This window comes from Ascidiella aspersa, chromosome 8 (assembly GCF_963924565.1).
Source record: "Ascidiella aspersa chromosome 8, kaAscAspe10.2, whole genome shotgun sequence".
Classification (NCBI taxonomy): Eukaryota; Metazoa; Chordata; class Ascidiacea; order Phlebobranchia; family Ascidiidae; genus Ascidiella; species Ascidiella aspersa.
In genome coordinates this window covers 274,964-291,274 of record NC_139454.1, presented here as the reverse complement: position 1 = coordinate 291,274, position 16,311 = coordinate 274,964, and the positions used below count along the sequence as shown (strand labels likewise).

The following is a 16,311-nucleotide window of genomic DNA, read 5'->3' as shown; positions in this document are numbered from 1 at the left end:
GCAAATTATTATTTTCTACCTTATCAGTTATCACCGGTTGGAAAATTAAATGATTCAGCGTCGTGTGATGTCACTGTCTAGCTTTTGTTGTCGTCACAATGCTGACTTGGATTTATATCCAAATTTCCGATGTGCGAGAGAAGAGAAAAGGAAAAAGGCAACGGGTCGTATAAAACCGAGCCTGAAATAAATTTTCGTGGCAGATTAAAATGTTAAGGCCGCATAAAACAAAGAGCTTTGTAACCTTAAAGTCGAGTGCAAAGTAGGCACGCTATGTTCACTTTATTTTAGGATGTTTGTGATTGTTCGGCATTTTTAGACATGTTCTCTTATCAACATAAAGTTAGAGAAGTTTGTTTTTATACGGCGAAAGAAATAATTTTGTTTATTCTGAGAAATGTCTGTTTTTTTACAGTCTTAATGCTGTTTGTGATTGTTTACAAAGTGTAACTAAAGCTTCTCTGATGTCTGCCAAGAAAGTTTCTAGCTCTGTTGACGAAAAAGATTTCGCCCAAAGCGACACAAGCACGAAAAAATGTGTTTCCCTTCCAGTGCTCCAACACATCGATAGAAAGGTGGGTGTATTTTGGTAGCTGGAAGTTTGTGTTTAATAGTAGTGTTTGGTGACGTCTAATAAAGTTCCACAATTATCTCTATATGCAACTATAGCTGAATAACGTTTTTTTTACATGACCATCGGATAAAATTGAGAGAAGGTGTAAGTCGAACGAAGCCAGGGCTGGGAACTCAGGATTCCAGTAGTGAATAAGTAGAGTCGAACTCTGGACTCGAGTAAGACCACGTAAAACTACCGGAGTACGACGTGCGCATGCGAACTATTTAATTTGGAAACTGCAAATTGTAAATGCGGAATATTATATGGTGGATATTTTCCAACCTTATTATGTTCGGATGAGTTATATGACACCTCTATAAGTGGATTGCTCAATATCCACCGCATTTAGTTTCGTAAATGGACGGAATACAGGCTCTAGAGTCAGGGCCGGACTCTTAATTTTAGGCCGGTTTCAATTTTCAGGACGTAGCCGGACTCTGATATTTTTAGCCGACTTAGCAGCCCTGATAACAACACCTCAAAAAATCACTGGTATTTACAAATTATTGACACGGCAGTAATTTGACGTAATCCTTATTTCTAATTTTAAGTCTCAAACAAAGAAGTTTGCGTTGTTTAATCGACAATGTAAAAAAAGTATAGGTTATTTATTCAGTCAAAACAACTCCACAGTCAAGTTATCATTTTGTTGTAATTGGTCATTCTCTAAAAATTCTTTCAAATTATTTTTGTTGTTTGATTTAATTTTAAACTGATGCAAAAAGTACGAAAAAGAGTCCTTAAGTATGCCCAAAAATTGTTTAGTTTTCTGGAAAATTGCGTAAAAAACAACGTTTATTCCAAAGTCTTGGAAAATTGCGCGCTTTTATACAAACTACGCGTTTTTTCTCGGAACAATGTGCTTCGTCAACCTTTGGAATTAACGTTCTTACGTCATAATGCCATATGTAACGTTGCTCTAGAGCGGGTGATTTTTTGTTGTATTTTAAAACAAACATTCGTAAAGCTGTTAGGCGTGTTTAAACTCTTATTTACAAATATTTGGAACCACTGGGATCATTTGAAAATCCCCTTTAAGTTTTTCTGAGCTGAAATTACCGCTACAAAACACTTTACTGCAGCGTCACTAACTAAGCTTTCGCAATATTGAATCGACCTACTTCGTTAATCGTATTCCTGCGCCTTAGGCGTGGGATCAGCTTTACGTTGATCCATCGGGTTTTTATTATTTGTTCCACATTTTTGAGCAAACAAGTTGTTTCTTTTTATACCAGCCGGTTCCTCTCGTCTATATATATTCAACAGAATTTTGACCAAAACAGTTTTTAGCGTGAATCTTTGACAAACACAAATTATGGAAAGCAGTAAAAAACACTAGGCGGTACGAGAAAAGAATAAGGTCAAGAAGCACTAGTTTAGATAAATCGATTTTATTCAAACACTTTTTGTTGCAGGAATCTCTCCAAGAAGCGGGGAATCCACGTTTGAACCCTGCAGTCGTGGAAAAATTGCTCGAGAGATTGTTTGCTTTGGAGGACGAAAGGTCAGAGGTCAGTTTGAAGTTGATACTTGCAATATAACCATCATCGTTCAAATATAAGACAGTTCAGGTTAAGTGCTAATTAGGACTAATGCCTAATAGTTGTAACCACGCCTAAACCTGTTCCTTACTACGATTGTTTTTCTCTTAAAAGTAATTTACGATCTGTTAGCGTGAAAAACACCAATGTTGTAAAAAGTCATTCCAAAATGACCCTAAAATAAATAAAAGTCAAGTCCCCAGTCCCAGTTGTTCCCAAACTATGTTTTGCAACGCTCTGTTGCGTCTGTTTAATCCACAAGGTGTCGCAGAATAAATCAGTTTCCTATCTAAGCCCAGGTTTTTTTTTAAGGTTTGGTTTGGGTGACCGCTAAGTAGTTTTAAGAGACCGCAAGTGTTTCATTTAAATACCAAAAAGTTGCAAGTCCAAAATTTGGGAAACCGCTGGAGAAACCGTTTCGGTCCCCCAAAACACCTTAAAAAAACACTGTCTAAGCCCATTGCGGTGAAATAATGCTTGCAAATATATTACTCCATGAAAAATAGATTTGGATTTTATATTTTAGAAAAATACACCAATTAATAATGGTTTTGTGATTCAGCGTATAAATAATAAAAGAAAAGTAGTGAAGTTCTTATTGCTGGGCGCGCCGCAAGTCCAAAAAAAGTTTTTAAAAGCATCACAAAAATATGTTTGAGAACCACTGCCCAGGGCGAGTCACAGTTTGAGAACATCTGGTTAATCCAGCCCTACAAAATAAAGGAGCACCTTGATGTCTACCGATCAACACGGATGGTTTAAATTTTATTTTGGTACAAAATATGAAACTGTCGTATTCTTGTGGCAACTGGTTTCACCTGAAAGTTAGCTATGGACGGCATATAATTTGTACGGTAAATAAACCACAAAGAACCGTTCGCATTTTACTAAACCGGCATGCTACAGTGTAGTATTTAAAAATCTTTGACTGTAAGTTCAAGAAAGTCTAGGCAACAAGGCTCAACAAAACACAGAGTGACCCACTTGATCTGAAATACCAGCTTTTTGTCGACTATAAGCAAACCTATTTGTTTAGCTTCTGGCGGCAAACCGAAGTTGGGAAAGCGAGTTGGCGCTAGTGCGCGAGCGACACCTGGTGGAAGTTGAGGGGCTCAGACGAAAGTTGGAGCAGCGCCCTCATGCGGCTGGGAAAGGGGGGATCCCCGCGGAAAAGTGGCGGGAAGTTAAGGAGCAGATGAGCTTGCTCAAACACCAGGTTGGTTATGCTATGAAAAAAAAATATCTTGAAAATGCAAGCCGAATCGATGATGGTCATCATCTTGCGTGTCGAAACGCACTTGTATCATCTTCGGTAATGGAAACATGAGGTCTTTGACATTTATGTTCAAGATAAATTAAAAACCATGTGAAATTGAAAGTAATTAAAATCATATATTAAATATATTTAGTAGAAAGCTGTATAACTATTTTAAATACACTAAATCTCCCTTAAAAATATTAATGGGCTTCATTGCGTTTCATAAATACTTATGTTTGGTGAACTGTTAAAAATACTCAATTTGGACGAAAATGCTTCCAATTTCAACCAACCTTTTTTTCTTCTAGGCGCAAATTTATCGCGAAGATTTCCTCGAAGAACGAAAGGCTCGCGTTCGTGCGCATGCGCAGTTGGAAGTCCTGCGCACTGAGCTAAAGCGCAAGTCTCGTGCCAAGATGACGTCAGTTGTGCCCCCCAGCTCGATAATAGACGAGGGGGTCTACAAGTGAGGACTGCGCATGCGCAAAGAAATCGACAAGGTGGTCGCGTTTTGGGGAAAGTCCCGAGGAAACTCCCCTGTACGCGGGGATATTCGTAAAAAATATGCTTGCGCATGCGCAGAACGTCGTAATGCTGTGACACGTAACGTAAGGTTTTTTCTTTATTTTTGTTTAAATTTTGATTTTTCTACATGGGTCGTTAACATTGTGCTAAATGAAAAAGATGCCTCTGTAGTACAGGACCTTTAAAGAACAGCTTATCGAAAAATATCGACTTCTACCACATAATAACATAACTTCGAACAATTTATATGAAAAACACTTGTTATTCTGGAGTGAACTCGTGTAAAAAATATTTTATTTGTATTAAACTGTCAACACTTTTGATTTCCAAGGTGGCTTATCGTAGGCACATAAAACTGACAAAAACATAAAAGAAAAAGTTCGAAAAAAAAGTTCACAAAAGCATTGATGACCTTTGGCCCGGTGACCCCTCCATCTAAACCCCCCCCCCCCCCCTCCCTTTTTGCGACAAACTTTTTGCAAACTAACTGTGTAGCGGCCACCACAACTGGCTAATCCACGTATAGACTGCTATGGAATGGCAAAAACACCCGCACTTTAAACCACTCTATGCGACGCTTTATTTATACCTTCTCCTACGGTAATTTGAAAACTAGTTAGCAAATAATTCTTTCTTTTAAAATTTATAGCTTTGGTTCAAAGTTAACTTTGTTTTTGTTTGCTAAAGTGTTTTTGTGTTTTATTACAAAACGTGTTTCTCGGCTGCTTATTTCGTTATATTTTGTGTAGGCTTTTTTATTTGTATATTTTTGCTGCAATTATTCGATGTTATCCTTTTATGTTTTTTTTACTTATTTTATTTTTTCACTGTGGATGTTATACTAATGGTGTTTTGTGCTGCGTCATGGCAATAAACTTTATCATGGAAATATATTGAGACATCATCTAAAGCAGATGTTTTCAGTTTGTCTTTGTATTCTCACAAACACACATTATCATGACTGAAATACTTAGATGTAATTTTGGTATCGAATCGGCACTGATATCACCCTAGTATCGGACAACGACCGATACTATTACTTGGTAAAGTATTGACTGAAACACGTTTTGTAAAAGTAATTACGTACTAGAACTATTTTTATTTTCCCGCAAATGTGAAGTTTATTGCACTTGACACTTTGAGATAAAAGTTTTACAAAACAAAGAAACCGTGTATTTAGAATTCAGGGGCCGGCAAACTTCTTTCATAAAGGGCCGGATGATTAAAAGGTCTGGCCATTGCGGGACGGGTATAAAGTTTAGTGTCGAAATATACTAACTGGATTATCGTTAAACGACATAAATATAAATAACTAAATGCCATAAAAACTATTGTAAGCCTTAATGTATTATCGCTCAGATCCTAATTTTATCAAAATTCAGTTTTGCAGGGATTCGACAACATTTTAACTGCACTTCATCTTTACTAAGAAAATGTGCAGCGGGCCGGATTAATTAATTATTTGGGAATATCTGGCCGTAGTTTGGTCCCTTGGTTTAGATGTTTAACACAAATGTATTTCACCCCATCACAAGATTCTACAAACACAAAAAATACAAAGTGCGGCGATAAAAATAACACAAAAATAATCTAACTTCATAGAACTATGAAGGAAATCTACTGTCTTAGATCCTTAAATTTTGCTACTTTATCACATAACAATGTCACGTTGTTACGTCACTGAGACGCTTTAAATCGCACGCGACCGTGTTCCGTTTAATGACGCACAATGCCGATTGTCTAGTGACGCGAAACATTCTATTTCTGCCACGAAGCCATGATAACAGCGTATCGTATTGTGACGTAAATGGAGTTTTGCTTTGTACATAATGACGTCACTCAGGTTGAATATCATTGACGATTTTCAAATATTTGTTTAAATTCTCACAAATACCCCTTATATGCCCCATTTATGGGGATGCCCCTTTAAAACTCCCCCTAGTTGGTTGAACTTTCACCCAATTTACTTCGGTTTAGCGGTAAAAGTTGTTCAAGGTTGAACTAATACTTGTTTAACTTACTAATTGCGCGGCATATTTCAGTAAGTATTGTTTTTCACCGTCGTTTAAAGTTCACCGGCAAAACTGCTTTTATTCAAACACGTGCTGTTTAAGTTTTATTTCATCAACATTGACTTTTCAACTCTTTACAGACGCCGTGTGATTATTTCACATTAAATAATTGTTATTTTTGAACCAGGCCATTCCGGTATCTCCTTCAATGCATTTCACAAATACTTGAGGTACATATAACTGCACGACATCAAACGAAAACCTTAAGTTTTACAGGTTTCTCTTTTAAACTTCAGTTATGACGCGTGACGTCATCCTCGTACGTTATAGTACAACATTTTTTGCCGTTCCTATAAATCTCATTTTACCCCTGGGTATCAAGTTATAATACAAGATTTCTTAATTGTTATTAAAGTTGTCGATATTAGGCGGTTTCGCAATACCACGAAAACTTAAAGTAGTTAAAATCTACTGAAGGTGTTATAACAACTTTTTGAACCACACCCGAAAATGTAGTTATTAGCTGTGGCGGAGGTTGTTAAACTGTGCGTCGCGATGCCTTCGTGCGTCGTTTTAATCTAAACATGGACGTCGCTTAATTATTTCGTTTTTATCGAGATTGGTGTTAAGCAAAATTTTCCGAAATTTTTTTATAGATTGCGGAAGTAATACCCTTGGTAATAATACAAAACAAGAAATGTATGGATATAAAATGGCGTGCAAATATTAAACCAAGAGGTAAGAATATGCGTCATTATCGCTAAGGACAATTGTTTTTATTTCAAGATTTTCTGCAAATTTTTTAAACATGTAAACAGCAAAAATGCAACGAACTTTAATATAGTTTTTGAACTTCTACAAAAAGCTTAAAATGGCGGAAAACTCAGCCTTGCTGGAAAAAAGCTGTTTTTTCACTCGACCTCCAGACAAACGATGGAAACGAATTTCTTTTCAAGTAAGAATTGTTTGATTCCATTATTATTGAAACAGATTTTATTAACACGTAATTAAATATCAACAAAAACAAATTAGATTCAATTTTGCATCATGCATAACTTGGACAAAATTGGTCTGATATATTTATTTATTTTTGTACCAGTGCCCCAAGGCTGCATTTCATTTTGTAAAACTATGTTATTACAGTCATGGAATTTTAAGCTGCATAAGCATCTTCATACACCCAGTCTGCCCCCGATGTTTTTCTGGTAATCTCCAAAGTTACCTATTTGGGATGGTGAGATGCATAAAAGGTCAAAAGTGCACCCTGTTAGTGCCAGATTGGAAACTTTGGATTTTGCGCCGGGTATTTAGGCCTTACTTTCCAACCTGGTGTTAGTGAAATGTACAAAAAAATATGGGTGCATATTCGATTTTGGGGGGCATGTTTGGTCTGTTGAGAAAACAGGTAGCTATATTCCCTTATTAATAATTTAAACCTCAACGCGCAACTCCTACAGGTTTAAGTGGATATTAAAACACAAATCCTTCGATGTCAACATCTGCTATTTTTGTCAAATTTAATGCCCCACTAAATGTCGCATGTTATTTCATGTTCCATAGTTTTTAATATTTGTTTGGCAAAACCTCCTTTTATAAATTTGTTTTATAAACGCTTTGTGATTTAACCCTGATTACAAGGTATATATATATTTGATCCAGGATTTAAACGATGAAAACATCTGCGAAAGTCTTTGGAACGATCTTGTGGCTGGTGAGATCTTGGTCAACAAACAGGGTGTTGAAAATACAGCGCTGGACAGTGATTCTAGCCTGGATACCTTGTTGTGGGATTGGGGAAATGTTCCAGGTTTGTTGGGATGTGTTTGTTGACTTTTACTATATATCTATTTACACTTTCTGTCACTGATAACACACTTAAAACCAGGGATGGAATCGGTTAATAATAACCCAAATCCAACTCCGGCCAAATGTTAGATTTCATCTGACTCTACAACTTGTATTCCGCCAAATTACGTAACTAAAACAAGATGGATATTCAACAATCCACTTATATAGCTTTGTCATCTTGCATCCATCCACAATACATGGTTGGAAAATATTTCACCAAATGTTGTTACGACTTTTCAATTTACAGTTGGCGGCCTTGTCAGTTTCAATGTTAGGAACTGTTCATGTCAGAGTCGTGACTCGGGTCCAACACAGACTCTGCACTACTTGAAACTTTGCAGTCTGGAAGTTTAATTTAAATATTTCTGTAGGGTGGCATTTTAACCCCAAAAGGTTTGTAACCACTGGATGAATAAGCAATAGGCATAAAGCCTAAACCCTATCAAACTTAAACTGTTTCTAATTTAAGATACTTACCTGAGTTTCCTAGATATTTTTTTGTTGTTTTTTCTCTATTTTTTTCTGTTTTATTTTATTATTTTTATTATTTTTTTTTCTCTTTTTTCTACAAAGGTGAGAAACAGCTGTTGGATTATGTCTCTCAACTCAAGAATGAACAGGAAGATTTATGCAAAGTCTCAGCACTGAAGTCAAAATCAACAAGTTTGATGCTGAAGCAGCTTTATGTAGTTGCGTACCATTATTGGGCCGTGTCGGCTGCTTACGAGAAAGCAACAATAAAAAGCGAAAAGCCTTCCAACAAAGTTGATCTCAAACCAATGGATAACACAAAGTAAGTTATTATGCTGGGGATTTTTTGTTCGTAGGATTTTAACTAAATACTTTAGGGTTTAACGATTCTTTAACTTTTTAGTTTTGTTAGGAATGCGACTAAATGCTACATCCCATTCACCCAAATGAAAAACAATGTCATTCTAAACTCCCAACTATAGATAAGGATTTTTTTAGGTTTTGTCATATTGGAAATTTTAACAAGTTGACTCTGGGTTCAATACACCAAAAACCACCGCAGACTAACCAAATATTTTCGATCAATGATGCAAGCAGAGCAGGCTAAAAAACAACTAGCCTGCAATGAGATTCAAACTCACGACCTCCGGTCAAGCCAGGACCGTTGCTCTACCAACTGAACTACACAGGCTCAGAGGGGAGCAAGTCGAGAAACAACCATAGCATGTTGCATGCTGCATCATTAGGACAAACAACTCCACATTGAATGTCTGTGTTAATTGATGTTTTACGAACAGCACTGAAGCGATTGGGGAAGTGACTCCGAGCAGACACGACCTCCCCGGGCAACTAATGCGCATTGGGAGTCGCTTCACGTTGTCGTTTGCGTTCCTTTTCCTTCGTAAAATGTGGAGGATGGGCGAGGACTCGGACCTTTGCACGGAAATATTACAGGTGACTATGATTAACAGTAAGAATATCTGATAATATTGGACCTGAGATGCTGCCAAGTGTAGTATCGATACTCGTCCAATACTAGGGTTTCATCAATGCCGATCTACTAAATTAATATAGGAATTCAGCCGTGGTTCATGATCAACTGGAATGATTTCTGATATCGCTACCCAAAAATCTAATTTATAAAAACAACAGATTAATAACTAGGTAACTTTCTTAACGCTGAAGCAAGTATTCCTAATAACCTGAAAAAAATTGTCTATTTTATCTGTTTTGCTTGTTTAAGCATAGTTATGATGTTGTTTGTGTCGGATTGGATGCTAAGTGGTAGTATCGGTACTTGTCCAATATAAGTGTGGTATCGGTGCCGATCCTTTACCAATTTATAATTGTAATTAACCCATGATTTGTGATTTCTTCGCTTGATTTAATCTCTAAATTTAAATCTCAAATTTGGCTCAATATTTGTAAAAAGTTACCTTTGATTGTGTTTTCTTGTTTGAGCATAGGAATGTTATGGCTTGGTAACCCCCTTATTTTTTATTCTGTTCATTTTTGCCACTAATGTTAAGCAGTGGCTTTAAAGATTTTTGGCTAAGGCAACCAACCGATAAAAAAATGAACGATTATAGCCTAAGTGGCATTTACGCCAAGTAATCAACTGTAATGTTATAAAAATGTGTAAAAATGCATATTAAGTAGCGAAAGTTTCATGTTTATTTAACTCTGATCAAACAATACACTAACAGTAGAAAAGAAATCAAAATATTTCATTTGCCATCCTTAAGTATTAGAAACGCCCCAGTTGAGAGCTGTGTTGTAATGTAACTTTTTAGTTTACTTTTTAATAAAAGTTTCCACCAAATGTTTAAGTTGCATTGTTTCAGGACACACTCGATGCGATTCGTGAGCTGCCCCTGGCTTCCTTCTATGATTGTGAAAACCTCCCAATCGCGTGGCAAGAAGTTGTTGACAGATGTAATGCTTTCCTAAGGTCAGCTGTTAAAAGGTAAGTCCTGTGTATAGCTAATGCGAGTGCAATTTGCTCTGGGTGAGTGCTGATTGACAACCCCTCGCTTGACTGACGAGAGCCCTAAGCACAAATCGGTTGCTGTCAGACCTATATTGGACTAAGTTTGCGACAGATTGCACGTTATACACCTTTAGGCAGATTATTAAGTAAATCGCAAACGATACAGGCTTTGCATTTACTGACTTAAACAAACGTATCTCACTTCGTAATCATGCCACGCATTCAATAGTCTGGCAAACAACCCCCAAGCATACGAGGATTTGTATTAATACATGTTGAAATACCAAGGCTGGTTACATTTATGGAAAAACAATTAATAGGACAAAAATTTGCGGACGACATGCCAACAGTTATGGCGAAGTGTGATTTTGTCCGGGCATGTGTTATAAATTTCAATTCAAGACCAACCCTGTTGTATTTAAAACATAGATTTGTGAATGAGTCAGACCCAAACCGATATTTTTCAACTCACCAGTGTCGATGCGCCCTCCACTGGCCACTGTGGCATCCCGGAGCACGACCAGCACATCGCACTGAACCTCCTTCTTGAGTTGGCTTTACAGCGAGGAACTTTGTCTCATCTCCTCGATATTGTTGTATTTCTCATCAATATTTGGGAATCACGACGCCAGCTGCCAGACAACAGGTTTTTTATGGGGTTGTTATTGGTGGATTTTTTTAGTTTTTTCTTTTTTCTGCATTTTCACTCGACTTGGTCTAGTTTTTATGCTTTTTTGGTTTGTTAAATTTCCACTTTTTTTAATTTTTTTCTCATTACTAACTTTTTTCTTTTTTTTAATTTTGTTTTATTTCCCAAGCTTGCCTTAATATTAGAATTTATCAATTTTTGTATTTTTAATTGTTGTATAATCTGTCCATTTTTTTTTAGTTTGCACTTTTAAAATTATGTTCTTATTTTTTAGATCTGTCTTGTTTTTTTATATTTTTTAATTTTCTTTAAAACTGTTCTAGTTTAGACATTTCTTACAGTAATAGACTTATAATTGATTAAAACACTAATTTTTCTTATAATTTTCCAGGAAAGAAGGATTTGGCTCAAGTGCGCCCCTCGGTGTATTTTTGGGAAGAATCGCTAAGTTGGAGTCGTGCGAATATTTTACGGATATTACTAAAAAGATGAACATAACTTTTTCTGTCACCAACTCTGTTACACCGGACGCAAAAAAAGAAGACGGAAATATTGGTAAGCTGTTACTTTGACAGATTAAGTTACTTACTACCAACAAAAGTTTTTTTTTACTTAGTTGTTATTTTTTTTTTCTTTCAATATATTTGTGTAATTGTAGAAAAGTGAAAACATTAACAAACTTGATTTCATCATTTTAATAAGTAAAAATAACCAAACTGTATTTCAGTTTTTTATTTAAACCATGTGTATTAAAATTGTAAGTTAAGAAATTGAGAATGTACCTTTTTGTTCAATCTAATATTTTGACTGTTTACCAAAAGTAGTTACAAAGTGTTTCCTAAAATTAACAAAGTACATATTTTTCCAGGTAAAAAAAACAGGCATTGTCCGTTTCTGGAAAAAAAGCAAGCTAGTCCTCAAAGTGCTTATTCTTTATATTAAACAATAAACAGTTATCCATTAATTTTATAACTGTAATATAGCCTGAATATTAATGCCCACACATTGCGATAGATTTACGTCAGGCAGCGGTAATGATAATGTCCCACGTTGGAAAGATGTCGCAGCGATTGTTCACTGCGGTCGGGTGTAGCGATCTCAACGATGATGCGACTGCAAAAGACCAACAGGCCGATGGAAAAGTCCAGGTTAAACGCATAAAATGACAAGCATATATTTCTGACATTTTTGATTAACATTAAAAAAACAAAGAAATGGGTTTTTGAGCTTACAGTGGTTATAATATTTACCTCGGGGAATCATCATGCTTTTAAACACTTTTTGTCAAAAATGTCATATGGATTGCTTTAGTTTTTCTTTGTGTGATGTTGCCTACTTTTTAAGGGTTAATTTGTTTCTTTTTTAAACAAAACAATAAACTTCGTTTTTTGGTACACAACTTTTTTTATTAAAAAATGGTAAACTTGTGAAAAATAAGGATTTCTGTAAATTTTACCACTGAATCATAGTAAAATATCAACAAAATGACATATTTTTTAAAAATCCTAATAATTTGTAGTATGCCTAAAAAATTATGCTTAAAATTTACCATTTTTAACCAAAATTATTCTTAAAATTTACCATTCTTGGTATATTCTCCTTAAAATTCACCATTCTTGGTAAAATTATTCTTAAAATTTACCATTTGTAGCCAAAATTGTGCTTAGAATTACCATTTTACTAAAATTCTGCCTAAAAATATCATTTTGGTCCAAAGTGTGGCTAAAAATTTACCATGTTTTGTGAAATTCTCTTTAAAACATTTCAATGTTTCGTTCCAGGTGTTTTGCTCCAGTTTAGAATTCCAGGGAACTTTGGAAAACCTTGATTACGTGAAAGTGAAGCAGATTTGTGCGGGGAAGAAGTCGGTTGTGGTTCTCACCCACTCCGGGGACCTCCATCGATTCAATTACGACAACGTTTCATCAAAATTCCTCGAACAACAACCAGAACTGATAAGCAACGAGTGCTTCGTCAAAGTTGCGATGCATCCTGATGGATTACACCTACTCGCTCTCACTAAAGAAGGTTAGAGTTGAAATAATGTTTTGAATAAAATCATTTGCCGGAGTCCAAAGGGTGAAAGACGAAGCTTTCTGGTTGATAATGCTCATATTAAGCAAAATATATTTAATGCAAAACAACCTGATTTAGGGTTTTATGATTTTTTGCTTAGCTTTTTACAGTGAAACAAATACTTACTAAGGTCTTGAAATATGATCCTGTATTTTAGTTGTATTTTTAACTTACGTATGGGTTGTTTATAAACCAGCGTAGCATTTATTTCATTGTTACACAAATCCTTTTGTTTATTCCTTTTACTTCAGATTTAGCTTTATTGTCTATATTACAAAAAGTTTTAAACAAAACCAATTTGAGGAACACCAAACAGTTTTTTTCCTTTATTGTGTTTCTTGTATAAACATATTTTTCGCCTATTGTTGAAATTATATTGCCCTGAAGAAGTTTGCCCGAATAGGTGGTCAACGGTTGGTAATTTAATAAAATTTTGCCGGAAGAACAATTATACAATTAAAATAATGACTGGCAGCAACAGTATATTCACTAAACCGAAAATTGTTTACGATCTGTATAATTAAATTAACCTCAAATTTCCATAGAGCAGGGGTTCTTAAACTTTTTTTACCGCGGACCACTAAAAATCCTTTTTGCTTCGCACGGACCAGCGAAGGCAAGAAATTTTTAGTGATGACGTCATAATACAAACAGACTTCAGAAATTTGCTCTTTTCGGTCCAAAAAATGTAAAATGAAATTAAGTCCAAGTATATATTCAGTGAAAAAATGTTTTATTTTTAACTATAGCCTACTCTTTTCTTTGAAAAATAGATTGCTAGAATATACACTAATAGTTCAATTAGGCCTTCATGGACCCCCTAAAAAATGGGTCGATGGACCCCAGTTTAAGAACCCCTGTCATAGAGGGTATTATACGCCATTATCTTCTTACATTTTGTCACAAATATAATTACTAAATCTGCAGCGCTGATATAAACTCAGTTTCTTACATTAATGTTCCTCAGGCAATGTATATTCGTACGGCAACAACGAAGGAGGTCGGTTGGGTCATGGAGACGTTACGTCATGTTGGTCGTTGAAGGTGATTTCCGTGTTCGGTCTCGCATCTGGACGATTTGTGAGTGACATCGCGTGTGGGTGCAACTACAGCGCAGCCGTCACTGATAAAGGTTTGGGCATCTTGTATATTTTCTCTTAAAATACTTTATAAATGAGATGGTATATTTGCTAGTGATTTTATAAAAAATAAACATTTGTTTTAATGTTTCTTTGATAAATCCTGTAAAAATGTTATTCCATAATGAGTCTCAAAGCCAAATAGTAAATCGACATCATCTTGATCAGATTCACATTAATTGAAGATGATACAAGTTCGCATCTAAACGTCCTGCTGTCGATCTACTCGACCTTTTTGGCTTTGCAATTGATTATTAAGCTACATTACAGATCCGTGCATAGTGGACCTAAGTTTGTTTAAAAAGTATAACATTGTTAATCAAAACTAACAACATATTTAATGTTTAGGTATTTTTTTAATAACATGTTTAAGTGATAGTTTAGTAAAATAAACAGTTTAAACATTGTTTGTTGAGCAATTGTAGCACATTTTAAAACCTAACTTGCATCAATTAGTAGTTTAATAGTAAATAATCTAAAGTTGAAAAGTACCTAAAAGTAAAGCTAGAAGGCTCATGCTTAAAAAAAATAGCTAAATCTTATTACTTTTTGTAGTTCTTCGAAAGCTACTCTCTGTTTCAAAGTGGCTTGTACACTTTTAAATATAAAAAAATCTCCTGCAGACAATAAAACATAAAATGAAGATTTTTGCCTTAAATCAACTTGTTTGACCAATAAGTAAGTTTCTTGTCCGAGGTTTTACATTTTTTCTGATTGCAGGGGAGCTATACACATGGGGGTGCGGAACCTATGGTCGGTTGGGCCATGGAACCAGTGAGGACCAGTTGGTTCCAACACGGGTCACTGCACTCCAGGAACACCGGATCGTTGCTGTGTCATGCGGAACCGCAGATGCACACACGATGGCGCTAACTGACAAGGGGAGAGTAAGAATGAGAATTTAATTTTTTTTACATTTTAATGAAATGCTTTTTTAATAAAAAAAATCAAATTTGTTTTTAATTTTTATATTCGTTTAAGTTGGTTGAAACTTTTTGAATTTTGTTTTAACTTTAAATGTTATTCGATCAAAATTGAAATGTCACTAGTTACTAAAATTTAAAGTTTTCCTGATTTATAGTTTACATATTTTTGTCTGTTTAAAAATGTACTCAACGAAAATCGCTCATAGTTAGCCTGAAAATAATATTGCCTGATTTATTTGTTTGGATGTTTAAAAGAAAATTTGTAAAAAATTCACAAAAATAAAAAAGTAACTATCAATAAACAAGATTTTTATTGTTTTTTTTTACTTTTAAATTCCCGTAAATATAAATGTGATTTTCATATTCAGGTTAAAATTAAGTAGAGATTATCAATACACAACCATATTTGCGTGTAGGTGTTTTCGTGCAAATGTGTTATCAATACACAACCATATTTGCGTGTAGGTGTTTTCGTGCAAATGTGTTATCAATACACAACAATATTTGCGTGTAGGTGTTTTCGTGCAAATGTGTTATCAATACACAAACATATTTGCGTGTAGGTGTTTTCGTGGGGTGACGTGTTATCAATACACAAACATATTTGCGTGTAGGTGTTTTCGTGGGGTGATGGCGATCACGGGAAACTCGGACTTGGTCACGTGATGAGCAAACGGAGTCCTCAGATCATTAGATCACTTAAGGGGTCAAAGGTTACTAAAGTTCACTGCGGACAAGAGTTCTCATTGGCTGTAGCAAGTGGTGGAAAGTTATTTGCCTGGGGTGAGTGATTTAATGATTGAAAGATAATTTTAAACTGTTTTTCTTTTTCTTTTTATAGTTAAAGATTATTTAATGAATTATTTTTTAACCTGTTTTTTACAAAAGTTTTTATTAATACGTTAAAAACTTTTCCTTTTGGTTTAAAATAAATGTGTGGTCAATAGTTTTCTACTGTAACAACATTGTCACATTTCTTACCTGAAAAATCAAAACTATTTGTTTGGGAATTTAAAAGGTTAAAAAATAACTTAAATCTGTAAAAATCTCTTCCACTACGGCAAACTACTGAAATGTTGAATATGTTAGGCAAATAGTTAACAGTAAGCCACAATTTTATTTTTAAAATATCAATGTTTAATCGTTTTCCAAGCTAGTTGACCGAAAACCATTGATTTAATTAACATTTTTTGTTACTTTGGTTCAAGTGGTACTCAGTAACTGTGGCAAGATAATAAATGCCGAAGCTAAAAAATCGAG

The 16,311-nt window shown here is 35.1% G+C and overlaps 2 protein-coding genes across 2 annotated transcripts in view; both read left to right on the top strand.

The window, feature by feature from the left end:
- Positions 1-464: 464 nt before the first annotated feature.
- Positions 465-4,869, top strand: LOC146134738 (uncharacterized). Its single transcript, XM_083395606.1, has 4 exons — positions 465-589; positions 1,956-2,127; positions 3,194-3,373; positions 3,724-4,869. Exons 1-4 carry the CDS (start codon positions 465-467, stop codon positions 3,883-3,885), a joined length of 639 nt encoding a protein of 212 aa, XP_083251732.1. The 3' UTR covers positions 3,886-4,869.
- A 1,901-nt stretch (positions 4,870-6,770) lies between these two features.
- The window catches only part of LOC146134737 (E3 ubiquitin-protein ligase HERC2-like), a 70,603-nt gene continuing 61,062 nt past the window's right edge, over positions 6,771-16,311 (top strand). The window contains exons 1-12 of the mRNA XM_083395605.1: positions 6,771-6,907; positions 7,612-7,759; positions 8,374-8,593; positions 9,069-9,225; positions 10,116-10,229; positions 10,708-10,907; positions 11,302-11,465; positions 11,925-12,058; positions 12,692-12,938; positions 13,954-14,118; positions 14,846-15,012; positions 15,666-15,834. Of these exons, the coding sequence (XP_083251731.1) occupies positions 6,824-6,907; positions 7,612-7,759; positions 8,374-8,593; positions 9,069-9,225; positions 10,116-10,229; positions 10,708-10,907; positions 11,302-11,465; positions 11,925-12,058; positions 12,692-12,938; positions 13,954-14,118; positions 14,846-15,012; positions 15,666-15,834 (1,969 nt within the window). The 5' untranslated portion in view covers positions 6,771-6,823. The remainder of the gene's footprint in view (positions 6,908-7,611; positions 7,760-8,373; positions 8,594-9,068; positions 9,226-10,115; positions 10,230-10,707; positions 10,908-11,301; positions 11,466-11,924; positions 12,059-12,691; positions 12,939-13,953; positions 14,119-14,845; positions 15,013-15,665; positions 15,835-16,311) is intronic.